Source organism: Apteryx rowi, unplaced genomic scaffold (genome assembly GCF_003343035.1).
Source record: "Apteryx rowi isolate R43461 unplaced genomic scaffold, aptRow1 scaffold_118, whole genome shotgun sequence".
Taxonomy (NCBI): domain Eukaryota; kingdom Metazoa; phylum Chordata; class Aves; order Apterygiformes; family Apterygidae; genus Apteryx; species Apteryx rowi.
Window position 1 is genome coordinate 1,695,954 of NW_020447397.1, and position 22,658 is coordinate 1,718,611.

At 38.4% G+C, this 22,658-nt stretch overlaps 2 protein-coding genes across 2 annotated transcripts in view; both read left to right on the top strand.

The window, feature by feature from the left end:
* The window catches only part of ARMT1 (acidic residue methyltransferase 1), a 7,423-nt gene extending 2,086 nt beyond the window's left edge, over window positions 1-5,337 (top strand). The window contains exons 2-6 of the mRNA XM_026083911.1: window positions 14-194; window positions 832-937; window positions 1,469-1,710; window positions 3,177-3,342; window positions 4,341-5,337. Coding sequence (XP_025939696.1) covers window positions 14-194; window positions 832-937; window positions 1,469-1,710; window positions 3,177-3,342; window positions 4,341-5,108 — 1,463 coding nt within the window. The 3' untranslated portion in view covers window positions 5,109-5,337. The remainder of the gene's footprint in view (window positions 1-13; window positions 195-831; window positions 938-1,468; window positions 1,711-3,176; window positions 3,343-4,340) is intronic.
* A 14,027-nt stretch (window positions 5,338-19,364) lies between these two features.
* The window catches only part of CCDC170 (coiled-coil domain containing 170), a 48,117-nt gene continuing 44,823 nt past the window's right edge, over window positions 19,365-22,658 (top strand). The window contains exons 1-2 of the mRNA XM_026083666.1: window positions 19,365-19,430; window positions 21,659-21,686. Of these exons, the coding sequence (XP_025939451.1) occupies window positions 19,387-19,430; window positions 21,659-21,686 (72 nt within the window). The 5' untranslated portion in view covers window positions 19,365-19,386. The remainder of the gene's footprint in view (window positions 19,431-21,658; window positions 21,687-22,658) is intronic.

Consider the following 22,658-nt stretch of genomic DNA (forward strand, 5'->3'; position numbering starts at 1 on the left):
GTGGCGCCGGGAGGCGGCGCTGTGCGCCTGGGGCTGCGCCCGGCCGCCGGGGGCGCTGCGCTGCCGGCTCCGTGCTCGGGGCCGCCGACGCGGGTCGCGCCGAGCCCAGCGGGCGTTTCCTCTTCTCGCCGCACCTTATTGTCGCTGTGGTGCCTGACCGTTGCTGACTGCAGTAGGTCTTGGAAGAATATTAAGTATATTTTCCCTCGTGTTTTTTTTTTTTTTTTTTTGGGGGGGGGGCTTTGCTGCTCAGTGCTGGGTAACTGTTCAGTTCTATGTGTTTGAAATTGGGTTTCGACGCTAGGTACAGAAATCTTCAAATACATTCATTCTCTCTCTAATTTCGGTTAAAGCTCTTTGTAAGGTTGATCATGCTTTGCTAATTGACCTTCTCAAAAATAAGCAGCGTCCAGGGCAAAAATAAATCAAGTATATATTGAAGAGTAAGTGGTACAAATTTTTTGTTGTTCAATTTGGTGATATAAGATATACCTAAACTTTAAACCATTCTCTGTGATTTTAAATTTAAATTTCTTTGACTTTTTCTCTGGGTAACTGAGCAATTAGAGATGGCATTTTTGTGTGGAATTCATTGAAATTTTTGTGCTTTTGCTTGGGCCAACCAGTTAGAAATCTGTCTTTTTAGAGAGTGAAACGCTCTTCTTTTCCTCCAAGAGTAGACCGGAGAACTTGACCAATTCATGATTTATTTTTGGTGTCCATTGCTTTAAAGGCACTTGAACTTGTTTTTCAGAGCTTGTGTTTATCCAAAAAAAAAAAGGTGTTTCATTGCTTGCTCTCAGTAATAAAATTTTGATCATTCCTTTTTAGATCTTTTGCATATGTTACAATTAAAGACAGACTGCCTCAGATCCTCACAAGAGTTATTGATACTCTGCATAGACATAAAAATGAATTCTTTGAAGAACATGGTGAGGTAAGAATAAGGTCTCTCTTTATGTTATACACTAAGGTTTTTTTGTAATCCTTGAGATCCCTTCTCTTTGTTACTAGTTTCTTCCTATTGTCATTACTTAACTTGCTTAATCTCTTTGTTGCTCTTTTGGTCATCTCTTTCTTGTAGCTATCTTTCATTTCTTAACTCTCCTTTCTGTCTAATGTTTTTCTGATCTTTCTGTTCTCCAGCTGCCTCAGTTTCTCCTTTGTGTCTGTAAGCTGTATCTAATATACTTTAGCATCTTCTGAAGATGGCACTGTTTCAAGTTGCTCTTGAAAAAAGAACAAAAAGTCCAGTCTAAAAAGAAGCCCAGTATTTGACTCATTTTAAGATGTGTTAGGTGTAAAATGAGGCTTAACAAAAGGTTTTTGATGGAATCAAGATCTGATTGTTCTAGGACATGTATTTGGCTGTTAAAGTTTATCACTTACTACTCTTCTGAAAAGTTGATCTATGGTGCCATAGGAATGAATATTCAGAATAGGAACTTTTGTTGTCTACTTATTTCAGAATGGTGTTGAAGCAGAGAAGAGAGCTATATCTTTCCTCTCTAAATTACGGAATGAACTGCAAACAGACAAGCCATTGACCCCTTTAGGAGATGAGCTGGCAGATGCTGCAGAGTGGAACCAGTACCTGGACTATCAACGAAACCTGTCAAATGGAAATGGAGAACCAAGCTGGTTTCAGTCCCCTTGGTTATATGTAGAATGTTATATGTATCGAAGAATTTGTTCAGCATTAGCACAAAAGTAAGTATTTGCTAGCTCAATGTGTTAATTTCTAAAACACTGTTCTTCTCCATTTTCCTTTTAGGAGAAAGGAAGATAGCTGAGGAGTAAGATAAAAGAAAAAACTTAAGTGTTTACCATGTTCCTTTTCTCTTGCTTCTTACTTTAAATTCAAAACTAGTACTTTTGCTGTCTTCTGTGCAGCAGATTTTAAATCTGTTTGGTTTTTTTCTGCTCCAGTTTCTGTGACTTGCTCTATACCAAAACTCTAAATCTTGTCTCTATATACCTTGCAAACCAATGTATATTCAGATCTGAAAGTTATTTAATATTTTTAAAAGGTTTATGAGTCGGTAATTATCTCTTAATAAATACATTAGCCTAAAATGCAAAATGGGAGAGCCACTGATCTGTTGGGCCTTTCAACTCATTTTGCTGCTAAAAATCTGAAGCGTTCTTGAGAGCCATTTCTGATGGCAGTAACCCGGCTTAAGCAGCGCCTGTTGTTCATTCTACACAATCTTCTTAGTTACAGCTGTATTTTCAGGCCATATGTTGCATCAAACTTTCGGAGCTGATCCTGGTTAAAAATAACTTGGCAGGAAAAATTTGTTGTGCTGGGGCTGTGGAGAKGTGCCAGTACCATGTAATGGGGTAGGAATGAGCAGTTTATGGCCCCACTGCTGCCAAAAAAACAGTTAAAACTTTATCCATAGTGCTGTCCCCTTAGGATTACAGGGATGGAAACACAGTAATGAGACTTTGTTTCAGCTTGTATATTGTGTAATTTCAACTCTTTCAGCAAAAACTTAAAATGTGAGATGGAGAAATTGAACTGATGCTTTTCATTAGTAAGCTCTAAGTTTCTCTGTCATTTAGCTGCTCTTAAGCATATGCTTAGATGGAGATTCACTGAATCATTTGTCAAAAGGTCTAACTGCAAATATGTTTCTTGTAACATATAAAACATATAAACTTGTCCATTTTAAGAACTAAATTATTTTGTCTTCTCTGTCATGTTATTTTTCAAAGCCTAGTTAACTACTGTAAGAGGCTTTGGTAGGGAAAATATACTTCTGTAACTGCAAATGCACTTAAAATTGGGCCAGCTATTCACTACATTTGTTCATTTGTATGTTATAGTTTTAATCCCCATTTTTTTTTAATGAAGAATGGAGTTCAAAAATTGCTAGTGTATGTGCAGTTCCCCAAAATCACTGTGACTGAAACAGTTGGTCACTTTCAGAATATATTGTTAATAAGATAAAGATGTCCAGTTTATTGTTTGTATCAGTAAGGTATGATGTCAGACTGTTACTGGAGTTGTGTAAGAATCCACTATAACAAGTTAGAAGTGGAAAGGCTAGCATCCTTAATACTGCATAATRAAAGCTGAGCTCCGAGCTTACATTTTCATGGGTATTTCATATGCTGTCAATAAAAATGTGGGAAGTATGTTAATATACTTGTTCCCCTTTTATTTTTAGCCCACCTATTGACAACTTTGACGTATTTAAGGAAGGAAAGGCTCAAAATTTCTTCGAATCCCAACAGGCCATTATTGCCTTATGCACTTACTTTCAGGAACTTCTTAAGAACATCAAGGATCTCGATGAAAAGCAGCTTCAGGGGGAACTTTTTAAGCTACTGCAGGTAAACCAGTAACACTTAACACAAGAACTTAAAAATCAACGAAAACAAACAAAAACCTTGAGGTTATAGAGATTTTAAACTTTACATGGAAATGAAATCTAGTTCTTCTGCTCATAAAAATGCTATGAAATCCTGACAGCTGTACTGTATTGTTACTCTGGAAATATTTAAGCTTTGGTTGCTCATTTTAAGTTTGACGTTTTCATTGTGCTGCCAGTCTTCACTGTCTGTTTGAAAACCCATCTTACTCTCTCTTGAAAACAGTATCTCCAAAGCATTTAAGTCAAGTTCAAGATGGCCTTTGTCTAACTGTAACATTTTAAAATAATTCATTTTACTGATGCTTTACAGAATTTTGAGTTCTTTTTTGGAAAAAAGTTAGAAGTCAATCTGTGTTAGAAGAGGTTTAAAGGGTTTTTATAACTTCATTACTCTTGAAAATAATGCCTTCGGGTAGAATATGAAATATCATAGGATTATAAATGAATACATTAGCTGGCAATAATTCACACCTAACTATTTGATAAATCTTTATAAAGACCTCATTGGTATATATTTAAACTATTTTTATTTTTCATGAATTTATACTTAAAATATCAGTTATTACTCAGCTTCACATAAGACATAGTTTAATCTGCTTTTATTATTGCTTTTTCTGTATTCCCACTGAGACTTTCTGGAATTACAGTCTGCAGAATATATATTTTTTAATATTATGATCAGGGTATTTACGTTAATCTGAATCTTCCACCTTTGTCACTCCTGATGCATGTTTCCGATATCTACACAAATACAGAGCATTGTTTGTTTCAAGAGATCTTTCCTGTATTGAGATTTCTGTACAAGAAGCTGAGTTTTATTAAAGCTTGGAGGAAAATGTGGAATCAGAGCCTTCATGTCCCTAAAATAAAAACAAAAAATCTTTAGCGTATGTAAAGTTTAGAATGTAACTACAATGAGGCTTAGAAAATGTTTTTGTTTTTTTCCCCTCTTTCTAGGTGGCACTGTGGGGAAATAAGTGTGACCTTTCTTTTTCAGCTGGTGAAGACAGCTCTCAGAAATCTAGTGCTTTACAATCCCTGGAAGACCTGATACCTTACATCTTAGTGAATGATATGGAAAAACTTTGGTCACTACTTATAAATGCCAAAAAAAGAACTACAGATAAATCTGTTGTTAGAGTTGACATAATCCTGGATAATGCTGGATTTGAACTTGTAACTGATCTTGTATTGGCTGACTTCCTGTTATCATCAAAGCTGGCTGATGAAATCCATTTCCATGGAAAAAGTATTCCATGGTATGTGTCAGACACCACAAAGCATGATTTTAACTGGACTATTAAACAACTGCAGTCAGCTAATCATATGTGGATGTCTAGATGTGGGATAAATTGGGAGGGCAATTTGAAAAAGGGAGTTTGGGTTTACCATGATCACATGTTTTGGACTTTGCCACATGAATTTTCTAGTATGGCTAAGGTTGCTCCTGATTTGTATGCTGATTTACAGAAGTCAAACCTGCTTCTTTTTAAAGGTGATCTAAACTATAGAAAATTAACAGGAGATAGAAAATGGGAATATACTGTTCCATTTTATCAAGCCTTGAACAAGTTTCATCCTGCACCTCTCTGTAGTTTGAGAACACTGAAATCTGACACTCAGGTTGGCCTAAAACCGGGACAAGGTGAACAAATTCAGGCTTCTGAACCTGAATGGATGATAAATGGGAAATACGGTGTAGTTCAATTTGATGCTGCTGTATGACTCCAGTTAACAGGATTCCTAATATTGATAGATTTAGTCTGATTGTGTTTCAGCTACTTTCTCTGTTCCGTGCTTGACTTCAGCAAAGATTCATTTTTTGCTTGCAATTTTTTTCCCGGGTTGGTTGTTGTTATGGTTCCATAAAAGACATTGATATTGTGCAAAAGTTTACAAACTCTTTGTTTATATATAAAGATATATTAAAATGCAGAATGATTTATTTTCTTGATGTCCAGTGTCAACAGAATATATTTAAGATGCACATTTAGTTGTCCATAATTTTTTTTCCTCATCAGTGGGTAAGAGAGTTTATGCCTAAGCAGTGAAAAATCTTTCAGAAACCACTTCCTCAATGACACCTTAGCATGTATTTATTTCAGTGTAATTTGTGTTTCACATGCCATGCATTGCATGAAAGTTAATATTTTGGGGAATGCACAAATTTTTTGCAGCCCATTGTGGGACCTTATTTTAAAACTGTTTAAAATTGAGTTGACTCTTACCAAGACCTTATTACATAAAATCTGTGTTTATTACCTGCTCTTTTTCTCAATGAACAAATGACTTCTGAGGTTTTTAAATGGCAGTCTCAACTATAGCTAGCAGTGCGTTAAGGGAAGAGCTTTTGGGTGATACCCGAAGTATGTACTATTTTTGAATTTGAAAATTAAATTTAAATTTGAGTTTTAAAATACAAGAGAATGATGCCAGCCAGCTTTCTTGCAAGAGGGTAGTTGTCCCATCTGGCATGAAGATCAGACCTGGAAGTAGGAGAAAGGACAATCTGTTTTTAAGAGTGTAAAAGGTATTGCTAAGACCCTTTACAAAAAGAATCAATTATTTTGCTAGGTAGTATTTTAGATTTAATACAGACTTGTATTAAGGGGGGGCTGTCCAACAGTGTTTGTGGTTTGAAGATTGCCCACATTTTTGCATTGTGAGGATTTTCTTTACTTGTAAAATTTAAGTTAAGAAGGGTGCCAAGCATAATTTTCCTTGGGAGAAATACAGCCCCAGCTGTACTGGGAAGTACATGCTAGAGAAGCACCTGCCATACTGGTTGCTGTTAGGTGGAGTTGCTAGGTCCATGTTTCCTTCTGTCTACCATCGTCTCAAATTACCTCACTCAGTTTCAGGGAAAACTTAAAAATACTTTAGTGGTTCTCAGAGTGAAAAAGCAGAAATGAATTATCCATTTTTAAAGGAAAACTTAAAAATAGATTCTGACATGTCTTAAAGTATTTCCATAGTTTGAAACAGTCTTTGATAGGGGGACCATTCTGATGGCAGTGACAACTGCAGGTTTATTAGAGAATGGTGRCTAACTTCCCTCTAGAGACCGTGTGATCAGAGTATGCTCCTGTCTAGAGCTGCTAGAGCAAGCAGAACTTCCCTTGTGGTTGTGCCTGGTAGCCAAGGCTGTTGTTTTACAGAGAACAGGAACAGACAGTAAAGAGACTTCTTCCTTTTCCATTCCACAGATGCACAATGAAGAGAACACTACAGTGGCCTTATTTGAATACATACTGCAGGTGAAGAAACAGGTGCTATGACAAGGGAGCTAGAATAACTGATGGCAGTAGGATTAAAAAAGACTTTTGCACTTACAGTTAACCTAAGCCAAGGGTAAACTTTGGCAGGCCTAAAAAAGTGAGAGGGGGAAGACTGGGCAGTGTTCTGTAGCTATTAGACAACACTGTATTCCAGGCTTGGGGCGGCGGGATGAGTGGTGCAGTCCCCTTCTGATCAATGAAATTGGCAAAGTGTGTCTCCCTTCTCATTCTGAAGTGGAGAGAATCATCTGCTGCTATGAGTTACTGTGTTCATACAGTAAAGACCTGTACAATGGATAAGTGTGCTCCAACTGCTGATGACTGTGGTCTTCCTGCATCTGAAAGTATATTAATATTTTTAAGTTGCAAAGTCAAGTATTCAAAAACCAAGATGCTAGGAATTTCAGGAGGCAATATGATATAGTAGATAGGGTTCTAATTTTGAGAGATGTAGCTTTAGTGTTTTCATCTCCTTTGTGTGTCTGGATTAGTACTTCTGAAGGATGAATTCTTGTTCATCCTTAGGCACTTGATGGAACTGTGTAAGGCAGAACTCCATTCAAGAGAGCTGAGGGTCTGGCTGCCAGTCTTTGGAGAGAGCTCAGGGAGGCACTAGCTTTGGTGCTTTGGTCAAATACATAATGTGTTGAATCTGGGTACTGGAGCCTCAGTATCTCACCTGTGAAAATACTGTAAACTTGCATCAAATGCACTTTGAAGCAACAACTTTGGGTCAAGAACAGATGATGGAAGTTGTGGAGTATACGCAATGAAAACTTGCTGCCTTGTTCAAAGAAACAAAATAGGGAATGAATCCGACCTGTCTGTCGACAGATTGTTTGTAAGCTGCTGACTTTGCTGGAGAAGTCTGAAAATGTATAAAGCACGAGGCAAGACGAGAAAGGATTGTTTCACTGATGAGGCCGCCCTTGAATAGATTTGCCTCTTGCACAATCCTTACAGATGGTGAAGAACTCAGCTTTATTTTTCACTAGTTGTTGATCTGTCTCTATATGTGCCCAGGTTACCTCCAGGGTCTGACTTTTAGGAGTTCATAATGCAGATCAGTGAAAGCTTATATTCTGAAGTCATGTTAAATAAAATCCTACAAAGTGCTATATTGCTTAACAAATATATCAGTATGTGCTCAGTATTGATTGAATCTTCTAACTGGAGATTGTTGCATTAATGTTTGTGAGGAAGTACAATAGTGCCTCCATGGATACTATAAGATAAGTAATTCTTTAGATTAGGCTTTGAGTGGTAATGTAAGACTGATGTCTTGCTGAGGTGTCATGCTGAAAAAAGAAGAAACTGAATTAGTTCCATTCTCCAGTTCATTAAGTCAGCACTTCTCATTGTCTGTTCCTAACAAAGAGAAGTTTGTATGGTAATAGATGATGTGACTATGTAATTACATTAGCAATGCACAGCTTTAACTTCCAAATATTTAATTGCTTGATTTCTGTAGCTGTAACTACCAAGTGTCATCTATAGACAGAACTGAATATGTAGCATGCTTTTCTGTTTGGTTGGCTATATTTTCCTAAAATTTGGATTGCTGGGAGGAAAAAAAATGGTTTTGAAATACCAGTGTTACATTATCCCATGCCACTAAGAAATAGTGAAGGCTATATTATTCTGATGAGGCAGTGTGCTTTGCTCTTTAGTTAGCTACAGTTTAATTGAAAATAATGCATTTAGGAAGTACTTTCCTAGATATTCAGTGTTAATTCCTTGTGTAATGTAACTTTATGAAATGGCAGTGTGTGCCTGATGCATTTAGGTGTAATTTACTGTTATAATACAGCATAAAGCATATAATATAGCATATGTTATAATATAGCATAAACATTTTTCTTGAGCATTCAAGAAAGTTACTTCTTGCACATCTGTTATAACTGATTGCCCAAAATGCTTGTACAGCATAACTCAGGGGCTACTGATTTCTATACTCAAATGCTTGATATTTTCTTGTCGTGTGTCATTTGAGTATTTATAGTAAAAACAAGGGCATTTTCAATAATCCTGCGGACCACCACAGACTGAAGTCTTTTGACTTCTATTTTTTTATTCTACCTTTTGAACAACTGTATTTGTAAATCAGTTTTGGAGCGATAGTGATGACTTTAATGGAATTTTTTGCCTTTGCTTTCTCTTAAAGACTCTGCACTTTACAGGTATTTAATATGCCTATGCTCATGGGTAGGCTAAATTATTTTATTGCAACATAGGAAACTTTCAGGAAGACCTCTCCAAAATTGTTTTCTTTTTCTATGATAGTTCTGAGAAATAATGAATTCAAACCTGTATAACCAAACTGGATTCAAGTGAGAAAAGCAAGCTATGTTTACTGAACAGTAATTTCTAGAAATTATAAGCTATTTGCATATAAAAAGTTGTCTTCCCTGTTCTGTTATGCTCTTAAGAGAAATAATGTTAACTCTTCTGAGTCAACAAACTACCTTTCTTAGGATGTTTCTGAAAAACAAAATGAAATGACCTCTTAAGCTATGCAAGCATCAATATGTAACAGTGCTTGTGTGCTTTGCTTGTGACGGGCGAGTGAAGAGTTAACAGGACTGAAGTTTGTCAAYTGATATGCAGAAGAACTGATAGCACAAGAGCTAACGTGCACAAAGCTGYTGAACAGAGGACTTAACAGGACTAAAGTYGTCTRCCAACCGATATGCGCATGGACTGATATGCGCAAGGCTGCGGAATGGCAGCGTTAACAAGACTGGAGAAGTGAAGTCTGCCACCTGGAATCCGCACGTACCCCCGGGGAGGGGAGAAGCGATACGGAGGTGTTGTGGTCTTGCCTCGCTAGCAGGGTCCTCCCGAGCAGACAAACAGACAGTCCTGCGATTGTGAAACTTGCTAAAAGTCAGCAAAAGCAGTGTTTGCCCAGAGCCCCAGCCGTATAAAAAGAGACTTGGGAGCTAGGAGAGTTTGAGCAGGGACGGGAACGTGACCTGACCATCCTCTCCAGCTGGACCGTGAGTATCCCCCCCCTCCCCTTTTCCTGGGACGCTGGGTTAAGGTAACTCCTCGAGGTTGAGAGCCCTCTCACTAGGAGAGTGAACAAGAAAGCTTTCAAGCAGGGATAAGCAGTGCTTCCAATTAATAACGCAGTAATCGACGGTTTCAGGTTATCCTTTCTAAATTAGTAACTGATGGTTTTGTGTTATCCTTCCTAAATTAGTAATCGCATTATTTTAATGGATGTTACTAATCCAAGAACTTGTGTGAGGAAATAAACATCTTTTTTTATTATTATTATATTACTGTCTCAGTCGTTGCTATCGAACCTTCATAGCATGACAGCATGACAGCTTGTTATTCTTTTGGTGTTCCGAACATCAGAAATGCTGTACTAGAGGAGGGAAAAAAAGGAGAGCCTCAACTGAGTTAACTATTGAATTAGCAAGTACTGTCATATTGCTTGTAGTGGAATATGGGATTTTCAATTTATATAAAGATGGATAACGTCAGTAGGAAGTAATTCTGTGAGCAGTGCAAAATGATGACTGATTCACTTTATCATTGTGTCTCATAGTTTAGCTCCTGCATGGATAATCTGATGTGTAAATAAGAATGAGCAACTTTCCCTGGATAGAACAACTAGTAACACTTCTCATCTGCCTAATCCTTTATTTTCATGAAATGTGAAGGAATTTAGTACCTTCAAGACCTCTTCCAGATTCATTCAAAACTGTCCAGTGGGCTCAAATGTTGCTAGTGAGGAACTGACAAATGTAACTGCGTGGGCTTTGTGTTGCAGAGAAATGGAAATAAATTTCTTCACAGGGTAGTCTGTGCCTGACACTGAAATATGGGGGAAAAAATCATGCTTAAAAAGATTGCTATGTTAAAATTTCATTTCTTTCTCAAGTCTGGTTAGTTCCTTCATATGCATATTGTATTTTCAGGCTCCTTTCGTCCCCATGTCTTGTCTTCCTTCAAGGTTGTAAAAACTAGCTGGYTTATTTCCTTCATAAGGTTTACTGACCCCACAGTGTGTCTCCAAGTTTAGCTGAGCTGGGAAGGTACAGGTTCACATGGTTCTGGCTTGTGATGAGGGCAGGGTTCAACTCAGTATTTCACAAAGAAAAGCACTGTCCTTTTGTTTAGAAAGAGGAACAGTTATACTTAATCAGGCTAGTTAACCCTTTTTAAGTCTTGTCCACTGCCAGATTTCCAACAGTCACTGGTATCAGACACAATTTCCACCAAAAAAAAACAACCCTTAATCTTATTAGTTAGCCATATTGTCTCTCCTCTTTCCCCATAGGAAAATCTACTTTTCCTGATAATATAATTGTATTCATGTCCTTTCCACCCTGAAGCTTGTAAATGTGTTATGGAATTGACTCTAGAGAGGCAGTATCTCCCTTTGTTAATTTAAGTCATATTTTCAAGCCTACTTGTAGGAGCTCTACATCAAGCTGTCATTAGTCTTGAGCCAGATTTCTGTGTCAACTGTCAGAATAGGGATAAGAGTAAGTCCTGTCTTCATTTCTTCATTATTTTTGAACTAGGTAAGTAGAAAATAAGGTACTCTTCAAGATATTTTTTTTTCTTCTGCAGGATGTAATAATAGTGATTCATGGAAAAAAAAAATCAGCATGCTATTGGGACATACTGTGCTTCTGGAGTTGATACCTTTTGGAAGGCAAGTAAATGAGGACCTTGGCAAGCTATGCCCATGACTTCCATGGCAAATATTCGTAAAAATGTGACTGTTGCATGTATTCTAGCCAAAATCAAAGAAAATGAGATCCTGCAGACTGGATTTCTCCCAAGTTGCTTTTGGAGAAACACATTTCACATTTCTTTATAGTGTTGCTAGCATACAATTCTGTTCCACCTCAACTACAGCTGCATTTAGATAATTAGTGTCTGAAGTAGGTATATGCACTTAGCAAATCATTTAGAATTCTTGTGCAACAAAACCAGCAATTATTTCACCTTCTCAGTATGGTGTTGATATTGATGGCTTGAGGTTAATAAAGGCAAGATTTTTAGTATTAGTCGATCAAAAGAAATTCTGAATTTTCAAATCTAATATTAATTTTGATTCTCTGTCTTTCAATGAACTGTCATATGACTTAGTCTTTTAAAAGACTAAAAACTGTAAACAGTAGAAGTAATGAAACATTTTATTTTTTATTTTTTTTTCCTGCCATCCTGGATTCTGCCCCATGGGAACAGGCAGACCTGGTAGTTCTCCCCACTTCCTGATGGGGCATTTGAAGGCGGGGGGGAGCTTCAGTGTAGATTGTAGTAATACACCAATTTATACTGCAGCCTTTCATACAGTTGGGGCATCTCAGTCTCTGTTCTGTGCTACCTGTTTTTCACAGCATTCGCAGGAAATTAAACGTTCTGACTTGCCTCTGTCAGATTTGCTTGAGTTTTGTCAAGCACTTAACAAACAAAAAAAAACTCCTCCCAAAACCCACAATGTTAGAGAAGGGGCATACCTGTATGTTTAAATACTATGATTGTATGAAAGTTGGTTCTTTTGAAACCAGGTTAAAAATAAACTAAAATGTCAAAGGATGCTTTTTTTGTAAAGAGCTAACCTTTCGTTTAGGAGTTGATCATTCCATTTTTCAGAAGAGTGTGTTTGTCTGAGGACTTTGAGTTCTTTCTTCAAGAAACAACATGTATTAGTGACCTCTTTTCTAGATCAAGTCTGTCTATTTTAATATGCATACRTCTACATGCATCATTCTAGTACTCCTCACCTCCCTGTTTTCACTAGGATCTCAAATATCTCTTCTCTCCATGGGTAGTAGCTCTTATTTTGTTATTCATTTACTACATTTTCTAAAGCTCTCAGAAGTGTTTGGACTGGAGTGCTAGCAAAATGCAGATTTAAGGAATGTTATTTTAGCCTGTGGCATATGTACTTTGAAAGGCAATGTAAGCTAACTTGTGTCTTGCTAGACTTTCTCTGGTTCAAGTACCAAGAAACGTGGAACCCTAGGGGTCCTCAGAACAATTGCTTTCCATCCATCCATACCTCACAAAGTACTTCTGTTGTGTGCAAAAGAACTGAAAATGCAAAACTCCAAGATCCAAAAGAAGACAGGAGGTGTAATGAAGGACCTTGCCCCTACTTTAGATTCTTGCAGTGTTGTTTCTCGCATTTCCTCAGATTTTCTTTTTAGCTATAAACTACACAAGAAAGTGTTACAAAGCTGACTTCTCCAAGGTATTCTAGTATGCTCTTCACTTTTGAAATCTGAATTCTCTGTTTTTAATTGGGGAGTGAAATAAAGGGAATGACCTTTCAAAAGTATAGCCATGATTTCTTTAACTCTTTCATAAGGATTTGAACCAATTTTGAACGRTTTTTACATTTCAAGAACTTAGTTTTTGTAATGATTCTTCTCTCTCGATTCTTGATAGAATTAATTTTTTTTTAATGTGCAAACATTTTAACACTTCACATAATGCTAGAACCAAGCAAATATCACAATCTGTATTTTATGGATAGAAAAACTGAGGCATAACATAAATGGTTACAGTAGACTGAATGGAGGAAACATGAATTTTAGGGTATTACCCAATCCACATCCTCATGCGACTTTTAACTTTGGAATGATTCTAATGTATCCATGCTCGTTTACTTATAGAAAATTCAATTAGGAGCAGATATTTCTCTAACCTGATTCTTAGGTCTTCTGTGTTTACTGACTACTAGTATTTGGGTTTCATATCCTAGATCAGTTTTGACATCTTTCCTCAACATGTATGGAATGGAAAATTTATATTAAATACATTTTTTAATTATTTTAACAATCAAATGAGAGTAATTTTATTAGGTGCATAGATCCAAGAGATTCTGCATCATTCTTTGCTCTGAAAGGCTGAGAGATTTACTGTGTACATACTTTGTGTAACAGCATTATGGCAGGCTGTGGTTTTGTACAAAGAATTTCATTCATAAAAATGAGTCCTTGCAATTATTTTAAATCAAATATTCTGAGCTAGCCTTCCTCCAATCTTTATCTCTTGACCCCTTCAAAGGAAAAGAAATGTGAATCGTTTTGAAACYTCTAGGCTTATTTGCTAAATACTATAATTAAGGCATTTTAAAGTGTTATCAAACTGATCCTTTTTTTTTTTAATCCAGATAATTTTATCRATCTGCTATAAGATACAGCCACAAAAACAGTTCTCTACCCATTAGCAGGGGAGTAGAAGTAAGTGGCTGAAGTGGAGCTCTTAAACCAGCTGTGGCACTGTAGGATTAGTGATCGGGAAGTGCAGTCAAACACATACTTAAGGAAGTTAGGACACAGTTTCACAATCATTTGAAGCTAAATCTACACACTGTTCCTGTAGYAGGACAGATTAGGTTGTAATCAGACCCTGTACTTTTGATATTTCAGTCAAAATTGGGGGAAGACGTTAAAATTTAGACCAGATTTATGCTGGTCTCATGTAAGACTGCCAGTATAAATATAATCTCTCAAAAGTCTTTAATAGGTTTGAACAGCAGAATGAGTTTATACTGGATCAGTATCTTGCATCACGTAGCTGTAGCAGCTTTGATCCAGCGCAGAGAGTCCTCACTGCTGAACTGCAGCAGAGACTCGTGCTCTGCAGGCTGTGGTTCCTCGGTTCCCCAGCATCGAACCCCATCCGACTGCGGTGGCCTGCCCCTGCCCCGGCTGGGTATCCCTGCCTTGCCCTCGGGCAGGCTGCAGAGCGCATCTCACCTGGTGCCGAGCCCTTCGGTGCGCATGGTGGCAAAACACTCCTTTTTTTTCTTGGCCAAGTTGGTTGCCTGTCAGCATGGCAGACTTGCTGCTGGGTCAGAGGAAGGCTCTGGCAGGAGAGGCAGTGAGATGTGCAGCAAGGGCCAGCATAGGCTGTGGCAACCAGCATTGCATTGGGCTATGCTACTGTGGAGCTGCCAGCTCAGTCTGAAGCAACTCTATTAAAACTGTTTGTAAGTGACACTAGGAACAAAGAACAAAGATATAATATGCATGCAGATGCCACAAAATGAAGTGTAGTTAGCTAATGTCTATGTTGCTCAAGAATTCCCTCTTGCTATCCATTAGTATTTTGTCTATATTTTGCATTCACTTTGCTGTCTGGCTTTTACCAGCTTGGCCTGTACTCTATTCTTCTCTGCCATTTCCTTTGTAATTCCAAATCTGTCCCTTTCTCCCTCCCTGTTCCCCAGTCCCCCAGTATGTCTTATCTTTCTTTTAAGTCAACAGCACAGTCAGCCCATTTGAAATTGTAAAAACTTTTGATTGGACTCTAGCTAGCAGCATAAAATTTTAGGTACCTTACATAATAGAACAATCACATAGAAGAAAAAAAATGTTCAGGAACATTATCCTCATCAAAATATTAAGATTTGATATTACTCTAGATATATATCACTTTGGGATAAAATTTGGCTCAGGAACTAAATGCAATTCAAACTTGAAATCAGGAGTCGTCTCAGTTGTATTTTTTTTTTTTTTTTTTAAATCTCAGCTGCAGCAAGGCATTCTGGATGCACAAGTTCCCCTTTTGGTTAGGAACTCTGTTCTTTTTCCTCTGGTTTCTTTCCAGCCTGGCTCTCTTTGTAACTTTAATACCACAAAACTAGGGTCAATAGCTGGGCTCAGGGGCTATCTCCCTTCAGAGGGATGCCTACAGCATGTGTGACTCACTGTTACCCTTTCTGCACCTCTCTGCCTGCTCCATCAGGACTAGATAGTTTTCATATAGAAATGTCCTAGTTTCACTCATCTACTAAAGCAACAGTAGGACCATCTGTGCAGGCAGTCCTTAGGAACAGCAGTTTTTATAAGACATTTTTATACCTCTGTTTCTATACTAGACTATTTTGCCATTAGTTCTTCCTTGGCATGTGAGGGTGAAGTGGAAATATATCACTAGGGGGCTGTGGCCATCTCAGTCATTCATGGTTGTGACTGTCTTTTCCCAGCTGCTCACTGAGACCGAGGCACCTGGCTTGCCCCGTTCCTGCTGTCTGTCCTGCATAGCCAGAGCCTTAGCACTGCCTTGGCCCCACGCTGGTCTCAGCTGCATTTCCCCTGGTCTATTCGCAGCGTTGTTTCCTCCCACTTCATCAAGTTTTCTCCTTTTCTTTTTAACACATCTTATTCTGTATAGTAGATTCCATCAGAGGCATGGCTTTGTCTAGCTCTGTGCTTTGAACAAAGTTGCATTTTAAAATATGGTGGTTATCTACAGTGGTACTCCTGTGCTTGGGCTGGGGGGAGGGAGTTCTCTGTCACTGGTAGAAAGCAAAATAGCGGCAGGCACATCAGAGGCTTGCGTACTTAGATAACAGATAGCAAGCAGTCTTTAACACAGTTTTCCATTATGTTCATCCTGCAGCTTGAGTGTGGCATCAATATGTCCCTAATAATGAATGATCACTTATAGGTGTTTTATTTAAAAAAAAAAGCTCAGTAGTAACCCTAGCCTTTCTGTTTTCTTCTCTGGAAAAGGGTAAATAAGTCAGTGTTCTCAGAGACTGAAGAAAAGGTGATGTACTTTGAATTAAGAGTGAATAGAGAAATCRTCTAAAACTGCCTTGCTCCTAAAGGCATTTAGGCAGGCCTGGTTAAGCAGCTCACAGAATCTTAAAAGTAAAATGATATGTAGCGCCAATGCACCTGCACGTCTGAAGGTTTACTTTCTGTAGGTTTACTTTTTTAATGCTAGCTACAATTAATCTCTTCGCATTTTAACTGTGTTTATCTTCTTTATTGGAGGGGAGGTGAGGAGGACTTCTTTCAGCTGGAGGTATTTTGTTGTAATCAAGGCTGCCTGCTTTCCTCTTGCTATGCAAAGTGTTTGTTTCACAGTCCCTTGAAGAGAAGGAAAATGTGCGTGAAATTTCATCCACTCTGCTGGCATTAGTTTTGAATTTTTGAGGAAAACGTTAATTTTCTCAGATGTATAAAGTTTTGTTTCTTTGAAGTTTCTGCAAGCATCACTTCTTAGACTATTTATTTCCAGGCCCTGAATGCTGCCTTTCCCTCTCCTAATAAGAGACCCTCTCCCTCCCTCCCACATTTCCCTGTGCCTTACGGTGCCGGTGTATGACGGCAGGGTGGGTTAGAGCCGCCATGGGTAGGTGGCTTGTGGCCTCGGCAGCAGCAAGCTCCACGGACGCGGAGCAGCCGTACGTTCCAGCTTGCACCCTCCGCCTCGGCACAACCAGCGGGCGGTCGTGCACAGCAGCCAAGGCCCTGGCCTAGCAGCCGGGGCCACCGCTTGCAGCACAGCTTGGTGGGGGGGGAGTCACCAATTTTGCTGGGTATTCTCCAGTGCAGAAGGAAGCGTGTCTCCACAGCAGCATCACCTCAATCAAAACCCACTTTAGCTGGTGGCATTCATGACTTTTCTGGGCAGCCATAATGCTATTGGGCACACCGCGTGTTCTTGCAAATCTAATGTTGATAGTCCAAAACCAATTTTCTCTGGCTTAAGGGGATTTCTTCATGTGCATAACAATATGCTATGTGTTTTGCAGGGCAAACGTCAACTTTGAATCCAGTGATTGCTGAAGTCTTTGGCTCTATTTTTTATGATTTAAGTGGCGTATAGCTTGGAATTCAAACAAGGTGACTGTGTGGTACCACAGTAGTCATTTGCTGTTGTCATATCTACAGGAGAAGAAAAAGAAAAGATTCTGCCTGTAACAGCTCAAAACAGATGCACTTCTCCCCATTAATTTAATTCAATTAATTGTTCACATCTAATATTATTACTTTTGTGTGTTTCCAGCACTTCCCCATAAAGTGTGGATATCAGGTTTTATGTATTATGGTAGTGGTCACCCCTCTTGTATAGTTACTGTTATGCATATGTGTAATATGCTAAATTCGGGAATTTCTGTTTCCTGATGAAAACGTTTTGGTTTCCTGCTATTGTTGTGCGAGCGTCAAAAGCAACTGTTAACTCGTTGGCGCTCAGGTGAGAGCGGGCAGCAGCAGCCCTGCCCGCGTCCCGCCCCCCGTGGCGGCAGCCGCGTGCCCGCGGCGCGGCGGCAGCTCCCACGCGCGCCCCCGCGGAGCACGGGGAGCTCCGCCTCGCCTCCGTCCCGCTGGGCGGGGCCGGGCAGAGGGGGCGGGGAAAGGGGGCGGAGACTTCAAGCCCCGCCCCTGCCGTGCGCGGCGGGGGAGGTGCGCCCCGCCGGCCCGGTGCGGCGCCTCTCGCGAGAGGCCGCGGTGCGCGTTGCTTAGCGACGCGCGGCGCGGCGGGCCCGGGCGGCCGCCCCCCCCCCCCCCCCCCGTGACGCGGGCGCGGCGGGGGTGCTTCGGCCGCGGAGGTGCTGCGGTGCTGCGCGCTAGCGAGCTCCGCTTTCCCTTCCCCTTGCGGCGGAGCTGGCCCCGTGGAGGGTGACCGACAGCACGGCTGGCTGTAAAGCGCTCTTGAGAGTTACTTCTGCGATTTAGTTGATTTAGCTTTTTTTTTCTTTTTTTTTTTTTAATAAATAATTTCTGCAGCTGCGGACCCGCGTCATTTACAGCTGAGTAAACTTCGGCTGATGGTTACAGCTTATCTTTACAAATTCAAGGACAAGAGCTTTTTTTTTGCTTTTTTTTCCCCCCTCCTTCTTGTTAAGTGTTGTGAAAGGGAGTATCTTTCCCGTAGTAGGAATTTATAGTTATCTAAGTATTTCTTCTCTGCGTTTCTTCCTCCTTTGAAACTGGTTTGCTGGCTTTGATGTGAGTTTAAAGGAGACGCCCAAGGATATTGCTAAAAAGGATCAAACTCTGTTCATGAAAGATAGAGTGGGAAACTTGTAACAGTTTCTTATTTCAAAGGGAGAACAACTTGTTACTGTGTGAACAGCTGGTTATCTCCTTAATAGTGAAATGTAATTTTGTAATTACGCTATATTGTTCTGAGACCATTGCAAGATATACTGCTATTATATTAAATACAAGGGTTTGGACCTGATTGAAAAGTTTTCATTAGCATTGCTTAGTTACAGAATAGGTAGTAGCCCCATCCCAAATCTTACTGACCTGAAGTCGGTAGCTTGAAAATGTTATAATACTGTACTGTCAAGGCTCAGAAGCATAGCTGAAACTGTGATTTGCAGTTTAGAAGCCTCAATTTATAATTAATCAATAGCACTAATCAGTCTCAATTGTGTATGTGCCCACGCGTTTAACTATATCTAAAGCATTTGCCGTTTATTAAGTGTAGTAAAATGTAACAGACACTGTAGGAGAATTGCAAGAGTGTTGGCATTGTATGATGGTTTATTTTTAAATCTCTTAAACTTTTTTTTATCCTTCAAAAGTCATCTAACTTCAGGATTGATCCAGTAAAACCAGTAAAACAACAAGCATTGTGCAAAAAAATCCCACTTAATCCCCACCTAAGCACTTAATTTTGTTATATGTTACTCCTTCTACGCTTTGTCTTGGTAAAGTTTCCAACAATTACTATTTTTATTATTTTGAGACTAAAGGCATCAGCTCTTCCTCACCATTCATTTGGAAAAATGGTGAGACAAGGCACCAGAGGATATCCAAATTCGTTAATTTAACCGTACAGCTAAAGGATGAAGTAAAGCAAAAAACATATTAAGCAATATTTACAGAAGATAATATGTCACTGCCTCATAATTGTCTTGAGATGATTGCTGTCTTTTATCACATTAAACTTATTATTATATTTAGATGCAAGGTCGGCACATCCTGACAGAAAGAAAAATGAAAGACGGAAACATGTTAACTACTGCTTGCAATAGTAGAAGGTAAGACTGAAATTTTGATCGTCACGAAACTTCTGTTTATGCCCATTAATCAAGTTTGAAATTGGCCTCTTCAGTAAATAAACAACAATAGACAATCGTTTTTACCTTTCATTAATACCTTTCAATGGTTATTGTAAAGGGAGGAAGGTAGGGCTGAGCATTATCCTCCTGAAAGGCATTTAGAAAATCTCTTTGGTAATTTCTTTGAGCTATTGGAAACACTTTACTTAGTTTGCGTTTTTCTAGAAAGGCACACTAATGTGTTTAAAGAAAAAAAACAACAACTCTATAACAAAAAAAAACCAAAACTTTTTTTTTAGAATTACACACAAAAACTGCAAAGAGTTTGGTCTAGTTAGCAGGAAGAAAACAGAAGAGTGGAAAGTGACCAAAAGTAATGAGACATTTCCGGCAGCTGATATAATGTGAAAGAGTAACTGACAAATCTGAAATGGTTTTGAAATGTTACCTGCAAATTTTAAAATTGCTATTAATAAAGTATTATTAATAAAAAATATTTTAAGATCTCCAAGGAGAGGCATATTTTGCTAMGTATTACTTATACAGAATTTAACTTTACACCAAATATACATAGAAGCTGGTTCATTTATAAACAGGTTTTTGGGTTGTTTTTTTTTTCCAAAGTGAGTCTGATTTAGTTTTGTCTGTTTTCATTTGGGTTAACAAAATCTGCTATACTGTGTATTGATGGCTCACCCTTATGACACTCATTGGTGTGTTTAGGTGCAGTGACTATTGCGAATCTATGTGCATGCTGCCTGGCTGGTCATTTTTACCAAGCAAAATGTGTAATAGCCAAGTTCTGCCTGCCTTCCCTTCATTTGACTCAGTAATGAATCTTTAAACAGTGTCTAGCCCCCTGATTTTCATGAAACTTGTAGTTATTTATGTGAGATTTGCTTTTTCTCCTGCAGATTTTATGAAAAATTGTACTCCCAAACTTGTTTTTCTTTATTCTAAAATAGATTATTTTCCAAAATAAAAATTAAATAATCTCTGAATGCTGGAGTAGTTCTCTTGTCTTTTTTATCAATTTATACATGTTTTGAAAATGGCCTTGCTGGAATATGTTTCAGTTGTTTAATCAGAAAACTAAACTAATTAGATTCTGGGAAACAATAAACTTTTAATATTAAATTTTTGGCTGCAGTTACAATAGTTACAATCAGAACACAATGTTTAAGCTCCCCTTTTCAGCACTTTAGCCCGTGCAAAATGATTTTCTATGAATCCTCATTGATTTGAAGGACACCTTAGCCTCCTATAGATGCAATTGCAGATTTGGGGACTGAAAAATTCTTTGTGATTTCTTAGGGAGATAATTCTGTGTGGAAATGTCTCAACAGTGCGGTCTTCCCCATACTTCATACTAGATGTCATCTTCCTTCTGGTGGCAACAAATAATAATCAGCTGTCCTGCTGTATTAAGAAAATGCATCATATTTTCAGAAATGAAAACCATTTTAATGTATATATGCAKCCATGAATATTAATTTAGTTCATATTAGAAAGAAGTATTACAGATTCAGGATCTTTTTTTTTTCTTGTTTTCAGAATATGAACTGTTATGACACTGGGATTTGTAGAAAATTCTAGAATTGTCTGTTTTCACATTTGCCCTTTGTCCTTATGTATGTAATTAGTGGATAGCCCAGTGAGTCCAATTGTGTACTAAGTCCTGTACAAATATACAGATAAAAATGGTCCAATAGTTAACTTAAAATCTGAGGAGAAAAAGAGGTGCGTTCAGCCAGTTAAAAGTGTTTACATGCTTGTTGCCCAGATTTAGTTTTTCTTGATTTATTACTGTAGAGTAGATATAGAATAAAAAGAAGCAGGGACGAAATGAACAATAGCAGCACATACAAAGCAGTGGCAAAAGGAAGTTCTGCCTGCTGAAGGCCTATGCATGCAGCTGAAGCAGTGATTATAACTCAAAGGTGGCAAAGTAAAAATGTCTATTTTAGCTAGAAGTTGAAAATTTGAATATTGTGGAGGCCATCAAAGCTTCTGCTCTACTAGAGAAGCTTTCTTGCAGTTTTCTGTTGTTTTGCCCTATTTAGTTGACAGTAAGTTATGAAATAGTTTAATAGAGCAGGTCTATGAAAAAATCTCTGAATGCCCTATATCCTCATATCACAAAATTAGTTTAATTCTAATTTTCAATCTCTATCCCTCTCTCTTTTTTTTTCATGTTTGTTCTGTAGTTTCAAGGGAAGAACAGAGTCGACAAAGGTTTGTGACTCATTGTTTATTTTTGACATGGCAACCCTAACGTACCTAGGTGCTTTGGAAATGGGTAGAAGGAATCCCTGCCCTGGGCGGTGTGTGTCTGCTATGGGCAAGATGCAAGGGAAAGAATGCATTGGCAGGTCACTCAGGGTGATGCTCAATACTTACTTTACTGAGGGCTTTCTGTTTCAGTAGAGATTTTTATATCTATTTTGGGAAGGGGGGTGGGGGGGGGTGCAGTGGCAGCAGCATTTGCCAGGGTTGAAATTAGAGAGAAGAGCATCAGGAAAGGATTTTGTTAATAAAAAAGCTGACAAAAACAGAATGGGAGTGAGTGACCTGAATGGTTGAAGGTTTTTGAAGTATATAAGGAGGTATAAAACTACTGAATATTACTGAAGTTCTGCTGATTTGGAATTAGGTGAAGTTTGCCAATTATCATTTGGGTACCAGGAAGGTGAAAGTTGCTATTTGGTTAAATAAATAAATAAAATAAAAAAGAAAATCCAAAACAAAAATCCACACACAGCAACAACAACCTCTTGTAGTTGATCAGTACATCTACTAAAGAATGCCTCTAAGCTGAGTTTTACAACTCTTGCATTTAAATTACTAATAAAGCCAAAAGTCCAAGTAGATATTACTCATAAATATTGTAAATGTACGTTTAACTTCTGTTTAGAATTTGAATTGATATGACAAGCTTCATTTTCTTGCAGGCAAATGGAAAGTGATTAACAAAGGTTCATAAAGCAAATGGGAAACACCCCGCCCCCCCCTTTCTCCCCCCAAACCCAGGCTGGTTGAGTAATAATATGTAAAAGCGTCTCCTGTCCATTGCCTCTAATTCTTTTAACATTTTATTTATTTTATTGTCTTAACAGTAATCAGTATAAACTAAATAATATTGATGAGACATTACAGATTTGAATTTTTCCAGAGAGATTTAGAAGTGCCACATCTGCATACTAAGTT